Raw genomic sequence first — 21238 nt, forward strand, 5'->3', positions numbered from 1 at the left:
TAAAGAAAAAAAAAGCAAAGCCAAAACCATTTTATTTTTTAATGATAACTGTTGTAGTATAATTTCGATTTTTACAGGGTATCCTCAAAAAAGTGGCCGATCTTCTAATCACAGATTTTTTGAGCATGAAGAAATCTAAGGGTAGCAAAGTGGACTCCTATCTCAAAAAAATCCATCCTGTAGATTTAGGCAAACTCTAAATTTCAATTAAATACCTCACAAACTTTAGAAGCCATGACGTTCAAGAAAAAGTAATTGAAATTAAACTTTAACATTCTGCATATCTTCAAGCTGTGGGAAGTAAAAATTCAATTTGTTACTCTTAGAATTCAATCATATTCAAGGAATATGTGGTTTGTGGATTGCCCCTTTTTCGGAACACCTGGTATGTAGATTTTGCAGCATTTTTTTGACAGAACGGCGAATGAACAGGTAACGGAATTTTACTAACAGAGAAGGTTGAAAATAAAAAATAAATGTATTGTCTTTATTACTGTTTACTGTTATTGTTTACTGCAATGTAAAAATCATAGAGGCATATTGTAACTACCACTACTGCCTTTATCCCTGTCCCCATTCAAGTCACGTATTATCAGATGAAACCTTCTTATCTAAGTTCAATAATAACCCCTCCAAAAGAAGATTGTAGTCTGCAACCATTCTTTCTCTAATGGAAAGTAATTAGTCTTGAACCTCCTTCACTTTTGGATGGTATAAATCAAGGTTGCCCAATTACCGGAGGTGCACGTCAAGATTAAGCTGCTATCTAATAGGATTAAACAAAAAAGCCTGAACTTTCCTCCCTATATTATTATTCACTACAGCAATTAGTATCGTATTAAGATATTGTGTGTGTGCATAATGGAGGTTACTCCGCGAAGTCTGAATGGAGTTCTGCAATTAGGGAGCTTGATAAATGACTTTTAAGGGAGAGAGTAATTGGATGATTTGGTATTTTCTTATTTATTTTTTGCTGGCTTAGATATGAAAGAAACATGTGGACCTTTGTCCTATATTTTTGTACTAAAAATCATATAAAAAGACTACTAAATTAATGGTTTTAATTAAAGCAGAGATTTATGTTCCGGTAGCTTTTATTTTCTTTGCGCTTCATGTCACTATATACAGTTCTTTTTGAGAAAATTTAAAATATGGTTTTGAAAGTGTGAGGCGTCATGTAAGCAGAAAATAAATATTGAATGGAAACAGGGTAGGGAGTTACTGAAAGAAGTATTTTTATTCAAGAAGATGAGTTAAGATATGGAGGACTAAATTGGAAAAAGAAATTGCTCTAGCAATTGGCGAGAAAAGCTCGTTTCAATGGGTGAATTTAACTTCATAAAAACTATTTTCCGAGTTTTCACGCCCGTGGAAATGCCACCGTTAAAGGAAAATTGCTTATCAACTTCTCCGCCTTATTTCATTTTATTTTTAGGAATTTTATTAAAGAGAAAAATACATAGACACATTAGCTTTAAACCGCAGTAAAACTCTTTATACTGAGGAAGAACTTCTTTTAAGTATGCTTTTAGGGCCGCATATGTCTTGAGAGTGTCTTTGCCTCTACGTTCTCTTAAGAGTAGTCCTTAATAATTCCACTAAAACCCGCAGCCAAGGGCCAATAATTCTTGAAAAGAGGAGTTGCTAGGGACAGAAAATACAACATTAAAAAAAAGAAAAAATTACCTTTTCCTCTCTCCCTGCCCATCTCATATCCCGAACATCGCCACATCAGCAGTACCGGAATATAAGCGTAAACGGCTCTCATCTTCACTATAGTTTCGAGTTCTTTGGCACGATCAACTTTCCCGCGCGGAAACTGCAATATTTCCGGCCGGAGCTTAACGCATTGCAGCGGACTTCCAAAGAAGAAGAGAGGCTTGAATGGACGAGGGAGAGAATAGAGAATTTCCAATGGACCGGGCGCGTGCGTCATAACTTTGCCAAAGTTTCAGCTCGCGATTCTGGATCATGCAGTTGTTGGTATGCGTATCTACATAATTATTTATCACGGTGTTCGTATAATATATCTCCTTTGTTTGCGGTGCGCTTTGGTTGACAACTGATGCTAATGGAAATGTGCTTTGTAATAGATTATGTAGGTACATTGAACCGCAACCGAGGGATGAAAAGCGGAGCAAATTGTCTTATAGTTACAGTTTTATTGAATTTGTCAGAATTGGGAGGCCACTCTTATGCTCATATATGTGCATGTGTTACCGTTTGTAACATAAGCGAACTTTGGTCATAAGACCTGGCACGAAAGAATTTTTATTAAAAACTTTGGCGATGTGTGATCATGACAAAGTATTATAAAGGGTAATCATTCGAAAAGTCTCAAGTGGGTGTCGAAATATCAGAGGCATGCTTTGGATAAATTCATTCTGGCTGTTATCTATTTGTCAGTTGGTAAATAGTAAATGACTTAATTAACGCTTTACGTTTGAAGTTCATCACTTACTGCGAAATTTTTTGAATGATCACACATTATTGTAGAATTTAAAAAATCTTGACAAGTTGGTGGATATCCTTATTTATGGCATCCATCAAGTTTAACTAAGATCTACCTGGGTTCTTGTCAGAATGGTGAATGGCATTTTCAATCGGCAATCTGAAGAGGGTTTACCCTTCTGATTCAAATGGGTTATAATTTCATTAAAATTAATTCCGTGTTAGTAAGGTAACGGGGGATGTTACCCGTTATTTGGGTGCTATTTTTTCTCCTTCTAGCTGCAATAACCTCAATACCCCACACACATGTAGGGGCTGTTGGGGCGGTGGAATTGCACACTATTCTCAGTTGAAATGACTACTAAGGGATAGGACGAAGACCCTTGTTAATGGTGCGGGGTTCAGACAAATGTGTCACCGTCGTCAGGTCCCTCGGAAAAAATTGTTATACAAAAGAAAATTAACGAAAAATTTTAAAAATGCCTAAGAAATTACTAAGATAATTGTTTTTAACATATTCTGTCTCAAACGTGTAGAACACATTAATAATCCTAACCACACGTGCGGGTAACAACTTTGAAGCTCACATGCATAGGGGGGTTTTATATCCTTCTATGACCTCCTTTCCTTTACACAATCCTCAAACGCAATATGAAATTCCGATATGGAATGATCATTGATTATCACAAGAATACATTAAAGAAACCATCAACATTTTCTAATTGCTTTCCTCGCTTTTAATCACAATAAATAATTCTCTTTAATTTTCGCAATCTTACTTAAATATTTAAAGCATTTAGGACTCAAATTGGAGCTGCATAAACCAGAAAAAGGGTTGGCATTTAAAAGGCAAATTTTTCTTTAAATTTTTCTCTTTTTAAATACGCTTTTCGCAAATCAGAATCTTTGTATGTTCCAACAGAAATATCGAGCTCCTATACAAACCGAATTAGGCATGCCTTTTGAAGCATGCTTCATAGTTTATTCTTTGATAAAAGCGAAGGAATTCTGCTTTCATATGAATCTTTCTTTTATCAGCGACATTTGCCTTGTTTTGTTATTTACACAAAAATGGTGTCAAGCGCCCCCGAGATAAATTTAGAAGAAACCCGAATGTAAAATTGGACTAGACCCTCGACAGCAATCTGAATTTTATTACCCCTGTTACAGATTTACAGGGATGACCCGAGAATTCGTACATTTTATTGCTCCTATGACGTGCTCTTTATTTAACCAAAAATTCGGAATGATACACAACAGTACACTATTCTTGACAGAATGACTAATTATTATTTTGGAGAATTCCCAAGAATGTCAGCTATTTGCTGTAACCGGTCATGTCAGCAATGTACGTGAAATCAAAAGAAAGACGGACAATGCCAGAGACGGACAATTGAATAAAACCACGTACATTGTTATAGGGCGTAGAAATTAGCAGAATTACAACGAAACTCTGAGTTGCCTAGTCGCATCGTTAGCAGCAAAGGGCATTGTTCAAATAATTTTCTTGAACTTAACAAGTTTGAAACATATATTGCGAACGCGACTAAAGCAATTCGCAATGACAAACTATATTATAGTCGTCGAGTCAGTTTGTGCACTTAAGGCCCAAGAGGTCATCGGTGTTTGGTGTCAAGTAAAGCTTGTTGAGTTGATGTAATAGATGCTTCTACTAAAAGACAAACATCCTGTAGAAGCTCCTTAGAATCACTCTAATAGGGTTTTATTTATGTCCGTGCTCACTTCAGACGCTGCTTACTCTTTGAGCACATTACCGCATGAGTGGGTTTATAGCCGAAGTTCTGCAAAACTATTTTTCTTAGAGTGGTTCACGGACTTTCCCGAATTCTCTAACAAGCATAAGTTGCAGCAGTTCGTTATTGCCTCTTTTAATCAGTGAAAAACTTACCTCACCTTAGTGTCAAGAAAATAATGTAAATTGCATCTGCAGTTTGTAGATGGCACTAAATTAAAAAATATATATACATTCACCATGGTGTCAAGAATACATGTTGCTTATTAAGTTAATTTAATTACTAAGCCTTTAATACTAAACAAACAAAAGGTACAGAATACACGACGCTATGGATTATAATGCGAAAACCCTCTTTGTTTGTGTTTGCTCTGCTTATATATGAGAGAAACCCATTTTTTAAGCACTCAAGCCCTAATGCAATATGACACGCGTGCTGACGTGAAAAAATTGTGAGAGGCATGAGGATTGCCAAAAGCGAAATATTGCGCTTTTACATCTTTCTGTGCCGCTCTTTTTTTGGAAAAAGAAAGGTGGAATGTAACCTTAAGATGGGTAAAGGGTCATTTAGTGGGACGGAATGACCCTTTATTTTGAGTCACCCTGTATTTGTTTTAAAAACTGAGAACACTTATCTTTTATATTGATACACGTAGAATTTAAATATATAATATTATTCAACATATGTTTCCGGAAACAGAATTAATTATATTTGTTCTTTTGCGAGGACAGTCTCAGAAGTACCCGACCTGACATATAGATGGCGATTTTTTGTTAAAAATTTGCGTATATTACAAAGATTTAACCTTAAAAAGCTTTTGCCTAAACCTTGAGAATTCTACGTTGTTTTGTGTTTGTTTTGGGGCCGTTTTTAGTGAACACCTATAGAGATTTTGTGAACTTGGAAAAAATTGGTCATCGATACGTGATTCAATACTTTCATTTGAAAGGTCTTATTTCATCCAATATCAAAGCGGAGTTAGATTCTACTTTAGGGAATCTGGTCCTTCATTAACAACTGTAAAATATTGGGTGGCAGAGTTTAAACGCGGTCGTAGGAACTGTTAAGATGAATATCGCAGTGGTCAACCCAATGTGATGGTCACTCCAGAAATTGTGGAGAAAATCTACAAAAATATACTGAAAGACCGTCGCCTAAAATTGCGTGAGTTAGCAGACATGATACGCATTTCAAAAAATACTGTACATCGTATGTTAACCATATTGTTGGGTATGAGAAAGTTCTACACAAGATGGGTGTCGTGATTACTCACAATTAAACAAAAAGGGGGTGTTTGGCAAAGTTTCGCAGCAATAAAGCTGAGTTTTGCGTGATTTATAACCAGAAATGAAACATAGGTCCATCATTTCACACCTGAGACGAAAGAGCAGTCAAAACAATGAACTCAAAGGGGAGAATCGGCTTCAAAGAGGGCGAAAACTGTTCCATCTGCAGGAAAGGTGATAGCGTTAGTTTTTTGGGATGCACGCGGGATAATTTTTTTTACTATATTCCTGAAGGGAACTTTTAAACGGAGAATATTATACAAATTTATTGCAGCATTACAACGAAAAAATTAGAAAAAAGCGATCGCTTTTAGTGAAAAAAAAAGTTTTGTTTCATCAAAGCAATGCACCAATCCACATTTCTGTCATTGTGATAACCAAAATCAATCACCTTGGTTTTGAACTTTTTCCTCATCCATCCTATCCGTCAGAATTAGCCCCCTCAAATTGTTTTCCATTTCCAAACTTGAAAAAATGACTCAGTGGATAAAGATTTGCCAATAATGAAGAGGTGGAGCCTGAGATTGATGCCTATTTTGAAACATTAGAAGTTTATTATTATAAACAGTTTATAGAAGTCATAGAACATGGGGAAAGTGTGTTAATCTCAAAGGAGACTATGTTGAGAAATAATGTAATATTTTCCATCTTTTTTTCTTTAAAGTGTTAGGTTGAGTACTTCTGGGACTATTTTCATAGTTATTGAAATTTAGGAAAATTCTTTGCCTTACACATTATTGTGAGTCAAAACGATTAGAGCTGATACTACAAAACCTAATATTTTTGAAACGTCATCAAGAGGCTTTTCAAATATAAGATCAGAAGTTTTAAATTCTGATCTATTAGTGCAGATACAGAAAAGCACAAAAGGAGGGGTATCTAGTCCTCACTGAGGGACCCGGTATAATTCGGATAGACAATTGAGATCCAGCTGTGAAAGTGCTATATTTCCAGGACAACTAATCAAACAAAAGGAAGAACCTATTTGGAAAAGTGTCACATCCTCTGTCCCTTCGTTAAATAGGCAATCTTTTTCTGTCTGAACATTTTTAGGCTTATTATCTCTTCGGTGTTCCTTTCGGTTTGAAAAGAATTACATCCCACACATCTCATCAAAAATTAGCTGAAACAGAGAGAATACTAACACTACACTCCTTTTCGGATATTCTTTGGCATCAATACTAATAAAATAGTCGGAACCTAGTTTAGCCCTAAGGTGGGTCGTCTAAAAGCCCTTGCCTGCCAAGAGCACAAATTCAATTTATGTAACTATCTACTCAATAAAGAACACTATTTGAGAAAGGAAGTAAATATATTGAAGTGGCTCTTTATTAGGTCTGAAGTGTTTTTATTTTATTGCCGGGCTCACGGTTTTCGAAAGGTTACATTATCAGGTTTTCTTTTAGAGCTAATTACGCTTTCAAAAACACTAGGATTCTTGACAAAAAGGAGTGTTTGATGAATATTATTATTTCTCTGTTAAAACGGGCGCGACCAAGGAATATGATTACAATCCGACCCAGTCAATTACCAGGGCCAAATTAACTTCATCAAGGGTGCTCCCCCGGCGCATTCCCTCTATTAATTAATAATTCAAAAGTTTGCGGCGACGTTGCCACCTCAAATCGTACACACTCGAAACGGGGTCGACTAAATCAAGTTTGCATATTTCAGGAGGGGTTGCAGCTTGTCCGTTGCATAATTTAAATGCAGACCGAGAGGAATATGTGTTTTTGAATCTCATGAATGCTTAATAGAAGCCTTTGCTTGTGTGTAAGCAAAACATTTTTCTCAGCAGTGATTTTAACCTTTGCAGCCGTTGCACATGTCATTAGGGACCTCACCTGGTAATGAGGTGCATTTTGGCTTGTTAATAATTTAGGAATTAGTTCACCTTCAATCTCACCACTAAATATACATAACATTTAACAATAAACGTTAATTTATGGTAATATAATGAACGTTTTATTAATATAAGAACGTATTTTACGCTCATGTTACTCGAGTTCTTAGTCCTTATTTTGTAATGACAAAAAGCCTTAATGCATTTTTTCAGATTTGCATATTTTTTAGATCTCTGTTTAAAAGGCATTCAAAATTCGCTAGAAGAAATAGAGATTTCTACTTTTTCATAAAAAATACATTAGACGGAAGGTTCTTGACGGAGCGGTGAATGAGAATTTAATATTATTTTAATATTTGACTAATATTAAATTAATATAGCGTGGCAGCATCCCTCGGTCAAAACTCCACTCCAGTCGGGATTCTCCTTTCGAATTTCGACGGCTGGGACTCCCCGGTCAAAACTCGACGGCCGGGATTTTCCTGGTCAGACCACAACGGTCCAATTTTTTTTTACAGCCGGATAACGGAGCTATGTTGTGGCTACCCGAAGAAATGTCTGTTTCTCATAACAACAGAATTACAGGCTGCCAAGCTTGAACTATAGTTTGAGCACTTTATTCAACTTTTTTCTAAAACTACATAACTTAACTCCGATTCGAGGTTAGTGTGTACTGCACGATTGATGTTTCTGATATTCGTCTCCTTCCAAATCCATCCAAAGTGTTATACTTACCGGTAAGGGGAGGCAAAAATGTAAAACCGGTGCTCCATTCAGTCGTAAATCCGACTTATATTTTGAAATGTGAGATTTTGCAAAAGTTTCTAGCACAAATTAATTAAAGATATTTTAATAGCTATATAAAATTAGAATAGACTAATATTTTCCGATAAATACATTCAGAGTAAATAATTGTAGCTTCTTGATGTTGTGGTGAATGAATCATTTTGTTTGTACAGTCAAATTAAAACGTTTTTAACCCTGTATAGCCACAATATTCGGAACATTTACGAGCATTTACTTCCCCAGAATTGTCTAAAGCACGCGAGAGTTCGCAGTTTACTTGAACTATAAGCGCATAGTCCAAAAATCCAAATTTTAATCTCGGATCAGAAACTTCTCCGTTAAATGGGAATTATCGAATTTGACGCGCACCTCCATTTTAAGTCGCTTAAATTAATACTCTCTATATTCTCGTAGTAACATAATGCATAGCAGGATGATGGGGTTCTAATAGTAACAGAGTTATAAGCCTTCAAAGTTGACCCAAAGCGTATAAAGTAGTTATCTCGTAACACGTTAATAGCATTCTTGACACATTGGTTAAGGAATTTGTTAGGTTTTTAATCACAAGAAGATCTTTCATGCCAAAGGACTTTTTAGAAATAACGAACCTCGAGCGACTATGCGAAATTAAATTAAAATTTCCCTGGCTCCCTTAATTCGATAAATGGTAATTTGGATAATGCACGAGCCAATAAAGGAAGTTTTTGCCTCCGATAAAGTTATAACTTCCCCGGTAACACTTTCTGAAATACCGTCCCATTTGTTCCGACCCTGGGCCATAAATATTAAAACCAAACTACCAGTGGCGCCATCATTTAAACTTATCGGTTTAAAGTTTAAAGAATAGCCCTTGTGGTATAAAAGAGATGCACGTTAATGGTGATATATTTTCATTTGTTCAAGAGTGGGTTTATATTAAAATTAACTTCCACAGCTTCTTGACTTATTTACGTATCAACGAACTGATAAAGTAGAATGAACTTCTAAAGACTGTATCAGGCGCCCTCCTAGAAGTTGGACAATCCCTATTTAGCTCGGCGAAATTGCCAACACATTACGAGTTAATCTCTTAATAATTAAATTAAAAGCACTCACAAAATTGCGCCTTCTCTCATCATTAAGCTCCCCAGTTGGTGATTTACAGCGTCACATCCCCTTATCATATTCGTTTTCATGTTCGAGGGCAACGAGCAGTCTTGTCCTCGAAGGGGAGATAAAGACATGCCATTCAAAATTACCTGATCGTGGTTGAATGTTCAAAATCAAGTGTTCTTTAAGCAAACTTTGGGAAATATATATATACATTTGTAGCTTCAGAATTATTAATTGTGAAAGCTAAGCCGATTCTAAGATTTACAACTTACGTGTTTCGCTGACGCTCGGTTCCACTTCAGTAGGAAATAGGAAACTTCCCAGTTTGCTCGGTTTCGAGTTTTCTGTAAACGGAAATGAGAGTTTGAAAATCTCCCTTATAGCGATTGCTTTTCAATAGCCGAGGAAATTTTAATAGGTTTCCATGCCCCCATGAAAGTTGCCAATGCGGAAATTATCCAGTCGAAACTGGAAAGTTAATTAAATTTGGCTTCGCGGTATTTAAGGGGGCAAGTTTTAATCTGGGAATATGCAGGGCATCCCAGCCCGAATAGCCAAAAATACTTGAACATTCTATGGACTGAAAACAAGCAACTTTTTTATAAAGTATGAATTATCTGCAATTATGCTAAGGGACATTTACTAACTTAGATGATTTTACCAACTTAAACTGACTTATACCAAAGTGTAAGTAATACTAATACATATGAAAACAAGCAAGACTGTGAGCTACTTAAACTGCCCATCTTTAATTATTACCATAATAATTGTTTGAAAGTTACAGCAAAAATACTTTTTTTCAACTTCTTACTTCGGGAGCGAATAACTTGGTAACAAACACCACTAGGATTTTTTTATATGACGTACTAGCATTAGTTTAGCTTTCTCTGTAACTGCTAGAATTTGTGACACTTTTAAAAAAATTTATGACTTTCCGAGCACCCTGTATGTGTGGGTTTTAGCTATCTTTACAATATGGTGAATGCAAAATCCTGAATTTCAATTAGAAAATTAAGAAAATTAAGAACAGTTGCGCCTGGCGCCATCCAGCGCCATTTCGCAGGGAACTAGACACGCTGCTATTTTATTTTGTAAGGTCACTCCTTCATCGATCTCCATGTTTCTGGGACGGTTTAGCTGCGAAGAAACTCCACGAGAGATGGCGATCCAGCATAATCAATTCTTCGGCTATTCTGTGGATAATTTTACGTGGTGGCGCTAGATGGAGCCACTAACAGGGGGAGTTTGCTTATTGTACACAGTGATGTTGCTAACAAGGTTTGAGCACAAAATAGAGCTTACAAACTAATGAAATTTTTGGCGTGATATTCAGCCATTTAATTTTCTCTAAAACATACCATGATCGCAATTTAAAGTTTGGAATTTTTCGACAGTTTTTTTACCTATAAGATTAGTTTCCTCCATGAGCTGAAAGTGGTACCGGGCCTTGAATCCTTGACCTGGATTATCCGAATTTGCTACGAATTCTATGAACAATTCTGACCCTGTTGAAAGTACTTCTAGTTCATTGCCTTCGTTGCAAAGCACCCTAATTGCGGGATCCGAATTTGTCCTGCCGTCATAGACGCGAATTAGATCGGCACTATGGAGGCAACTGGAAAATAAATGAAGTTCAAAAAATATCCCTGTTACTAAGATGATTTATTGTAACTCATCTACTGTTCAGTTTTTCCCGGAAGCGGCAACAATGGCCTCGCAAGCACACACATATATCTCAGTTTCCTTTGTATATTTAGCGAGTAGTGCAAATTCGTCCTATTTGAGTAATGTGGTTCGCTGATTCCATATATCCCGACAAAAAGGTAAACATCGTATTTTGACTGGCAGAAACGTAGGAAGGAAAAGATTTGGTGTCACATCGAAAGAGGGATGAAAAAGGAAGCTAAGTTCGCGTATCTCTTCGTGTTGCGGTTGTTAAATCACACAGAGATTCCCTATTTATTTTTGCCTCCTCTCGGCTTTCCAAGACAGGAAATTATATTCGAACAAGGGCCGGCAAAAACAGGGTATTACGGATAAATAGGAATCGGCTGTAAATCGGTCTAAACAAGCCTTCAAGCTTCGTCGTTAAAGGATTTTTTTTTAACGAGGCCAATTGATTATAGCCCAACCGTCGGTGTCAGGAACCTTTTAGTAATTTTTAACGCAGCCCTTCCTTGCCTTTCTCGACTTTTTGCCCTGAGCAAGCAATTCAGCACAAAGTCCTTTATGAAACCGAACGTGCCAAGTCATAGTTTCCTTCTATTTGCTTTGTGTCAAGTTAATAAATCAAGTATCAATACACACATAACACAAATGCGTTTGCCTTCCCAACGTATCAGATAATAAGCTCATTCTTGGATGGAAAAAAGACAAGAAAAGAAGGAAGTTCGTGTAAGTTAACAATGCTATCGAATTGAGGAGACGGGCAGATATTTCCCATGTTATAATTCCTTTCTCTTTTATTATATAAAATGATTCTGTTCGGGATTGAATTTTATCCGGCGTTCTCTGATTTTTCCATTGTATCAGGTACAATGAAGAAAACTTTTCATCTCTGTTATAGCGAAGGTAGATAACTTCCGCGGAGTGAAATATGAGGGAAAAGTCACGATTTTTAATTTCAGTTGTTGCTCTCTGTTGATCCGTAACACATGCGTAGCCCCATTTATTCTAAAAGCGCCTTCCCTAATGTATGAAGATACGCATCATTTATTACGTAAAATGCCCTTTTCATGAACTCTCCTATTAGCTGAAAGTCGTCCGAATGTGCAAAGAGGTCCACACTTTTTACTATATTTAAAAAGCAGCATGCCTTTCAGTAGCGAATTGAGAAGGGTCCTTTGTCTCTTTGAACGTAAAACCACTCTGTCAGAAGTTTAAAAGTCTTTCATGCAATGGTTTATATGGATGAATAAAAATGTCAAACGCAGAGAGCTGTTGTTATTTATCAGAAGGTTTCTTGTGTATGTTACTGAGAGTCATTGCTAATTACGCTTAAACTCTGAAGTCTGCTATTAACCTAATTTAACTTCTACGGAGATTTATTTCCTACAGGATTTATTAAAAAGTCAAAGAGAGCATACATGTGGTGAGCTCACGCTCTGTTAAACAGCGACCATTAGTTCTCTACAATTAATTCTTTCAAATAAATGGGAAAACCATGAATGATATGAATATAATGTACATATTATTAGACAAGTATTGAATATAACATTTTTTTTATTTCCGACAATTTTTGGATCTAACGGTCATTAGAAAATGATTCTATAACTCGTAGCCTTAATCAATGTATTATATCCAAGCGTTCTCTATCATTTTAAAAATAATATTCAAATATGAGAAATGTGGGTTAAATGCAGGTACATATGAAAGAGCAAAATTTCTTTTTTGAACTTCTCAAAACGAGGAAAACTTTATAAATTGTATGAAAAAAAATTGAAATTTTCTAAGTTTCTAGATATTATGGTGAATACAATATCATGTGAAACTCTCGTGAATGCTTTAAACACTGATGCAATTCCTGAAATAATAACGAAATTAGTTGACAGATTGGTAAATATATTTTCTGTAGTAAGGAAATCATAATTTAAAGCGAAGGGGAGCGTAAACTAACAAATATGTTCCGTCTTCACATACAGGATGTTCTAGATGATGCACAGAGTTTCAACTTTGGTTATGATATTCAAAATTGTTTTGTCTTAATATGAAAAAACCAAGGTATCTCAAGGGGGATAAAAACTGGTCACAAAGCGTTCAAGTTCCAGTAATTTTTAAAAGTTCTTCAGGTTTTAGTACGTCACTGATATCACTGAATTATTTGAGCTGAATAAACTTTAACAGAAAATCCTAGAACAATAAATTTTAAACTTAGTTCAGGGTTTCAATGAATTTGTAAATTTCTTCAGCTTTTACTATGTCACTGAAAGTCTTAAATTTTAGCTGGAAACACAAAATATATTCAGTACAATTTGGCACGAAAACAACCATGATGTCTCAAAGGGGTTGAACACTTAGAGACACACGGGTTTTGTAATTCTGGGCTCGATTTTTAAGAAATGAAAGTTCACAATGATATAAATGTTATTGTACACAGAGTGTTTTTAACAACTTATCCTGCCCCGCCTTTCTGTATTTCATTTATTTAACAAGATATCGAGATAGTAAAAAATAATTTCATAACTTTAAAAATAAGCGTTATTGTAAAAAAAAAAGATTTTATAATTTTATTATACTTAGTTTATTTTTGTTGTTGATGCAGTTCTATAAATCTTCCTCTGTTCCAGCGAGCGTTGAATATAAAAATTCTTTTGAAAATCAGAGAAAAAAATCATATTTTATTAAATTTGTTAATCGCGGTGACCGATGTTGAGGACAGTTATTTTTATAATAGGTCCATTGATTTGGAATCTGTGATAAACTATAATTGTAGAAGAAAATCTTTTAGCAGGTAAGGACGAGTATTTTATGACTAAAACAAATAAGTTGTCCCATTGAAGAGATTTGGTAAAACGACTGAACCAACCAAACGTAGTTAAAAAACTCCTGTTTATATACTTATTGTAAACTCTGGTAAGGAGAGCAAATAAAAAAATATATATTGAAATTTACGTTTTTCTTTACATAATGGTGAAAGAACGTATGTATAATACTAATAAATATTTAAAATGTTGGAGCTGTAGCTTAAATGGTCACTAAATTAGCGTTCCACTGTATCAAGTTTTTTCAATTTTGTGGCAAAATGTAATTATCCTACAGAGAAATCTAATTTTTTGTTTACCAATTAAAGATTGAAAGAAACGTGTCTCCAATTCTATGCTTCGCCTTACAAAACAGCACAGTGATTGAGTATTCCTCTTGAAAATTTCCTCCGCACGATTTCCACTCTAGAAAACGAATCCGGTGGTAAATCGGGTTGAATTTTTGTTTCCCCACTTGGAGGCTTAATTTATTCAGTTAGAACGAGGCGATGTTATTCATCAAAGCTAAACCGAAATGGCCCCGATTCAGAAAGTGAAATGGCCCAAATTATTACTAGTATTATTGCAGAACCTTTTTCGAGTAAATAGATCTTCGGAACGTGTCGACGGTTCGAGTTGATTGATGGCCGAGACCCGATTTGCAAACCCTCCTGATGAGACTTCCTCCTCTCCTGGGAGCCTCTTTTTAATATATGCCCCGTAAATATTTACGAAGAATTTAATTTCGTATTTGTACCCCCAGTGGTTAAAGTTCCAGTCACCTACTAGAGGTGTCAAAGTTGATAAATTCATTTACGCTTTTTGTTGACTTTTCATTATACCCGGACAAATAATGCTCCATTGTTTTAAGGGTCAGCTATATTGCAACGTTTTCAAAGTAAATGCATATACCTTTTACACCATCCAGTTTAATGAGGCGAGGAGATTTTCCATTGTGGAATAGCAATTTATTTTTAAAGCCAATTTGGCCGCTGCGTGATGAATTTTAAATTGCCATATTAACGAAACTATTAGAGCTTAAAAGATTACCGTGTACATAAATACATTACAGTGAAGCAACTTCTCGGTTTTGTTTGGCATTTTTTGAACCAACTTATAATGCGAATTTATGCTTGTCATTATCATTACCTTATATCTCCTCTTTGCAGGGAAACTTCCTCGAATACAATGCATATCCTCTCCTTGTACCTGGAAATGAAAGACATTAGGGTGATGAGGATAACTTGCTCGGCAAATAGAAGTATGGCATGAGTCTTTCTCAATTTTTCTGGCTTTATTTTGCAACCGGCTAATGGACAACAATAAAAAATGACAAGGAAATACGAGAATAAAATAATTTGAAATATTTCTTGATGAAATGGTGAACGAAATTAATTCGAAATATGGTTTCCTTTCGTCTAATAGAGATTTTTAAGCGAAGTTTTTACATTTAATGATTAGAGTCGATGGAGATTAAGGATGTATATGTATTGTCTTCAGTATTCTTCTCTGTCAACAAGGACCGAAGTTGGTTTTATAACTCGGAATTATTAACCTTTTAAAAATCTGCCCGCTTTTGATTTATTGGCGGCCGGAGTGCATTCCCTAAAACCCCTTAATAGACTCTTAAATTGATTTATACGGCTGCCGTTCGGTTTTTATTAGCGCCCCAGACAGTTTGTTTGAAGAGGTGGAATAATTCATTCCTTTTTTGCCTCAAATCCAGAGGCAAATACTGGAAAAGTGCCGGTGGAAATTAGCCTTTTATGGTTTATTTACCTGGCCCTAAATCGATAGGAACACCTTATGTTCTTGGGGTAGCTGGATGGATATCTGGGCGAGTAGAACTTGCCATATGCAGGGTGTTCTGGGGAGCTCAGAAACTGGTAGTCACACATTGTGTTGAGCAGCAGGATTCCGTCCGTCCTGAAGTGTCCTGGAATTAAACCGTTAATCAATTTTACGTTCAGTCTTATTGCATGCAAGCGAGTAGTTTCTCTTCAGAGTTTATAGCAATTTTAGACCTCTTCGGATTGTACAGCTTAATTCGCTGAAGTTTCCAAACACATTACTTTCAGAAGTTGTATTTACTTTTCTCGTTTGACTTTATATAGTTTGTTTTGCTATTGAACTACTTATTGAGGAACTTTGCTCGAATATTATACCGATGACAAACAGTTATTGTTTCCCAAATAAACTGCAAGTTTATGCTAACATTACAAAACAAATTCCTGCCAGTACATTTTTCTTTTTCCCAACAAAATGGGTTTTCGTTATTTGCGAATGGTGGAACATTAACGACAAACAATTCAAATTACCGTCCCTGTGGATGCTGGCTGTCGCCCAAACGATTATTAATGATTTTCGAGACTGATGTTCCTGTTTGAAATTGAGTCGATTCGTTAGTCGGTTTCGGCGATTAACGCTCCCTATATTGGGAAATACCGACGAAAAACCTGTTTGTAACAGTAATTATGGCTACAGTGTAAATTTATTTGAAATCGAGTTAGTGCTTGCTTGATTTTAGCTAGGGTCATTGGAAATTCCCCTCATGTAGCGGTTGATTAAGGGAGAGAGAGTAAAGAGCGTTAGTCAGTCAACCAACAAGTCTAAAAAAGGAGGATAAAAGCTGTGGATGCGGAGAGTCATACGCTCAAAGAGATACTTAAAACGGATCTTCCCTTTATCGGTTGCAAGACTCGCCTCATATTCAGTCAAGCGTTTTACTTAAAGTAACCAACATTATTAGTCTCTCATCTATTAAAAGAGCTTTGAAGTTTTTTTCTTTTCTTCCATACCCAAAATCATGTTAAAATGAATAATATGCGCCGCAGTATCAAGAACTCATTTATATAGCCTTATTACCTAAGGGTAATGAATTTTCTGTAGGGATTGCCTATTATTGCAACTTATTTTCGCTTAAATTGATTATAGTTACTTCAAATGTTAAGCATGGAAATGTTACTTTACTCTTCATATTTATTATTAAAATATCTCTTCATTTCGCGGTTTATTTCAGAGTGTTTCTAACATTTTTAATGAATTATAGCTTTGTTATGCAAATTCTCAAGGGGTCTCAAAGAATCTTTAAAGCTATGAAATAAGCACTTTTCACGGAAATAAAGCAAAGTAAATATTCAGAATTTATTAAGTAATTCTCAGTTTTAATCTGTCTGTAAATTTAAGTAGTTCGTATGGGTTTAAATTGGAAGTAAAGCCGTAAAACTCCTTTGATTAGTATTTTTGAAAGGGAAAATTCTTGCTTAAACGCTGGTAAAATTACAATACAGGGTGTACCATTGAAAACTTTGCACCCGGCTTATTTTGAACCACGTTCCAAAATGTTAAAATTGCCGCGACACGTCCATCTTGTTTTCGAGGGGGACACATTTTAACGTTAGATACAGACTCGCCAGAACAACCCCCTTCGCGGGGGCGCATTCAACTTTAGAATCTTAAATGGCACTCTAGGTCGAGTGACACCTCATTCGAAAGGGTTTTTAATTCTGGTTGTCATCATGTAATTTTCTTTTCAATTTTAGTTCATCTGTTGTTGGAAAAAAATTTTTACTTATGCTTAGAAATAAAAGGCAATTTTGTATTAATCATTTAATTAATTGTTCAAAATGCCCACCTCCCACTTCCATGCAATAATAAAAACGTTGTTCAACATTTCGTCGAACATTGTTAAGAATATCGGGGGTAATTAGGTGGCATTCTTCAATGATACGCCGCCTGAGTTCTTCTAGAGACTGCGGCTGAGTGGCATAAATTTTAGACTTTAAATGTCCCCATAAAAAAAATCGAGTGGTGTCAGATCAGGTGATCTGGGTGACCACTCAATAGGTCCGCGGCGACCTATCCATTGATTTGGAAAATTTTCATTCAAAAACTGACGAACTGCAACGGTAAAATGTGGAGGTGCGCCATCTTGTTGCAACCAAACATTGTCTTCTAAAATGTTGTCATCGTTTTCCATAGTATCAACAATCTTTGGATAAATGTAGTCATTCAAAAGCTCAAGATACATATCCCCATTAAGATTTCCTGGCAGAAAATATGGTCCAATGATTTTATTTCCGAGAATTCCTGTCCACACATTAAGTTTTTCCGGATGTTGAGTATGTTCCTCTCTAAATAATGTCGGATTGGTGTCACTCCAATAACGGCAGTTATGACGATTTACCAAGCCATTCAGATAAAAAGTGCATTCGTCGGAAAAACATATTGAATATAAAAAATTTTGATCGTTTGCTAGTCGGTTAGTCATCTCTTCCGCAAACTGCAAACGACGGTCAGGATCATCTTCATTCAGTTCTTGAACTAATTGTAGTTGATAAGGATGGTATTTATAAGTTTTTAAAATGCGTTGACAATGTGTGCTAGAAACTCCCGAAATTTCAGATAGCTTACGAATGCTTAAATTATGATTCACTTCCACATGACCAAGAACGGCAATTTCGATAACTTCATTTCTAATAGGGTTTCGAAATTGTCGTTTTTTATTTTCCACTGATCCTGTTTCACAGAACTTTTGAACTAAACTGGCGACGTAAACATCGGAGGTGCGTGTATTTGGGTGACGCTCATTAAAAATTCTTGCCGTGAGCCGTGCATTATCAATGTTTTTAAAATAGAGAGAAATTATTTCCACCCTTTCGTCTTTCGAATAAGTCATTTTTAGAATTAATAATTACTAAACACACACACTTCTACTAAATAGTTTTCTTTGAGAACTGACTAGCGACTAAAAGATATTGACTGGTAAATTTGTTATCAGTACCAATTTTTTCCCATTATTCAAAATACCGTTTATTTGTAAACAAGCAGTTTTTACAGTGACAATAAATTGAAATTTTTCATAGTTTTCCCTTTGGCATTTTGAACAATTAATTAAATGATTAATACAAAATTGCCTTTTATTTCTAAGCATAAGTAAAAATTTTTTTCCAACAACAGATAAACTAAAATTGAAAAGAAAATTACATGATGACAACCAGAATTAAAAACCCTTTCGAATGAGGTGTCACTCGACCTAGAGTGCCATTTAAGATTCTAAAGTTGAATGCGCCCCCGCGAAGGGGGTTGTTCTGGCGAGTCTGTATCTAACGTTAAAATGTGTCCCCCTCGAAAACAAGATGGACGTGTCGCGGCAATTTTAACATTTTGGAACGTGGTTCAAAATAAGCCGGGTGCAAAGTTTTCAATGGTACACCCTGTATGTGTACAATCGGAAAACGCCATATTGTCAAGAATTTCTTTTAGAGTTTCGACTTTTTTCTTGAAATTTTGGTGCATGTTAAATTTACATGATTATACTTTATATTTGAGGAAATTTGGCCTCATGTGCCATATACTGTAGGAATTAGTTGGCCGTGTTGAGTGAAATAGCGTGAATGTTGGGAAAACCTCTAACATCGAATCAAGAGGCTTAAAAGGGGTTTCAAATTTTTTGAAGTTAAATGAATAATTTTTATTATTACGGTATTGGAATTTTCCATAGAGTTGGAGAAGTATTTTTTAGCAAAATAACTATCATAAATAATAATAGAAATTATGGTCATAGTTCTTTTTCTAGCAATAAATATTGCTTCAGTTTCATTATTTTCTGTCGATGAGATATACTATTTTTTGACGCTGGGAACCAATACACTCAAGAAATATAATTTCGTAACTTTTTTTAGCATAGGAGAAAATATAACATCATCAAAGGATTAAGTACATATACAACACTTTTTTCGACAATTTGGTGGGCGTTGAATTAGTTACTGTTTTAACAAGAATTTTCCGTTTGTTTTACAACAACTTTTAATCTTCCCATTTAAGGATAAAACAATCTTAAATTGTAGTTCATATCTGGCAAAAATCTTTGACATTAAATTAAACTCCGAGGATTCAGAGAGGATTTTTAAGCTTTTTAAAATCTAATTAGATGAGTAGTCTCCCTCAGTTTGCTTTTTATGGAGATTGAAAGATCATTTTTGAAAAAATAAGTTAGAAAACATTGTAATGAAAGCATCCTTTTATTAGTTTTATTTGACAAATAGCTCAAATGTACAGTAGTATTACATTCTTCATTGAACATCAGATTGTCAAGATTTTTTTGTTAAATTGTTCTTGACAACCTGAAGACAAAACGATAAAGTTAATTGAATATTGAAATTATTAAATGTGTAGAAAGCTTTCATTCTTATTATCCAATAAAGTTTGCTACCACCAAATGACGTCATTTAGTCTCTCCTACAGTCACGACATTGACACGTTTAATGTTAGTGGAAAATGTATTCAATAAAATTGGATAGGATTTGATGCCTTATTATAGGACCACTGTCTTTCTTGTTTTCTTCAAGTATCTCACAGTAATATGAAAGGGTCGGCTAGTCAGTTATTTCCCTATTTTCGTGTAAACGCACACATTTCTTATATGTCCGACACGCTTCGTATCAGATACAGTGAACATCAAGAGTAATAAAAGTCGGAAAAAGGTCCTCGTAAGTTGTCGACAATACAATAAAGGACAATTTGACAATGTTGCGTAAGAAGTTCACTCTCACCGAGGGCATTTATCGTAGTTGGAGCACGTTTTCTTGCGAGTATGTTTTTACTGCGGCCAACGTACTAAGCTAACAAAATTTATTAGTCGAAGGTGCGATACGCGAAGGGACTAGCAATTTCATCCGAAAATTGTGGGCAAGAAAGGGCCAAACCGTAGATCACTTTGAGATTTATTTTGGGACACAATTTTTTTATTCTTTTAGTTATAGTGACATAGTTGCTGAGGACACGATAAATAATTCATACTGAAACTCGGCAAGAGAGCTACAAAGAAGCTTTGTGCTATTTAGCCAGCATGTAAGCGTCCAGTTAAACAACGGGAGCTTCAATTTAACTATTTGATATACTTTGAGCACCTGTGCCGTGTATAGCTAATACAGAGAGCAAATATGGAAGTTCTGTTTGAACCGCTCGTACGAGTACTGTAAGCTACGGGAATTTTCACATATGTGCATTAATTTTCTGCCCTTTGAAGTTTATGCAAGAGAGAAATATAGCCTCCATTTAGCTTAATTGCAATGAGAATGGTTAACAGTAATTTATACTTAGATACACCTTCACCCTTCGGGGATTCGATTTCACATAATAGGTCTTGCGGATATATTAATAAGCAGGACAAAAGACTTATTAAACTTCCAGACTTGTTTCAAAATTCGAATAAATTAAATTTACGAGATAAATTCGGTTGCGTAACAAGGAAAATGCCATTTACAAGCAGTTATATGAGCATTTTTAGAATTTTCTTAATGGAATTTCCAGAGCCGACCGACCGAAGAAAAATTCTTGATTGCCCTATTTATTTGGGCCCGCTTGATTAGTATTTGTTTTGTAGTATTGGTAAAATTATTGGATGGGTTAATTTTGTTAAGAATAAAGGCCTTTGTTTAGTTTGTTATGGTTCAATTGGTAGATACAGAAAAGTAGCTCTTAAATTGCCAAGTTCGATTTAAGGTGATCAAAAAGTACCGAACGGGGAGAAAACAACAAAGTATGTAAGAAAGTCGAAATTCA

The 21238-nt window shown here is 35.4% G+C and overlaps 1 protein-coding gene across 3 annotated transcripts in view; it reads right to left on the reverse strand.

Moving 5' to 3' along the window:
* Window positions 1-21238, reverse strand: part of Sol1 — a 129236-nt gene that overhangs the window by 11586 nt on the left and 96412 nt on the right. For all 3 annotated transcript variants that reach the window (XM_066396517.1, XM_066396509.1, XM_066396525.1), the window contains 4 exons: window positions 15452-15608; window positions 14822-14881; window positions 10616-10827; window positions 9485-9556 (listed from right to left, as the gene is read on the reverse strand). In XM_066396517.1, coding sequence (XP_066252614.1) covers window positions 9485-9556; window positions 10616-10827; window positions 14822-14881; window positions 15452-15608 — 501 coding nt within the window. The remainder of the gene's footprint in view (window positions 1-9484; window positions 9557-10615; window positions 10828-14821; window positions 14882-15451; window positions 15609-21238) is intronic.

Source organism: Euwallacea similis, chromosome 1 (assembly GCF_039881205.1).
Source record: "Euwallacea similis isolate ESF13 chromosome 1, ESF131.1, whole genome shotgun sequence".
Taxonomy (NCBI): domain Eukaryota; kingdom Metazoa; phylum Arthropoda; class Insecta; order Coleoptera; family Curculionidae; genus Euwallacea; species Euwallacea similis.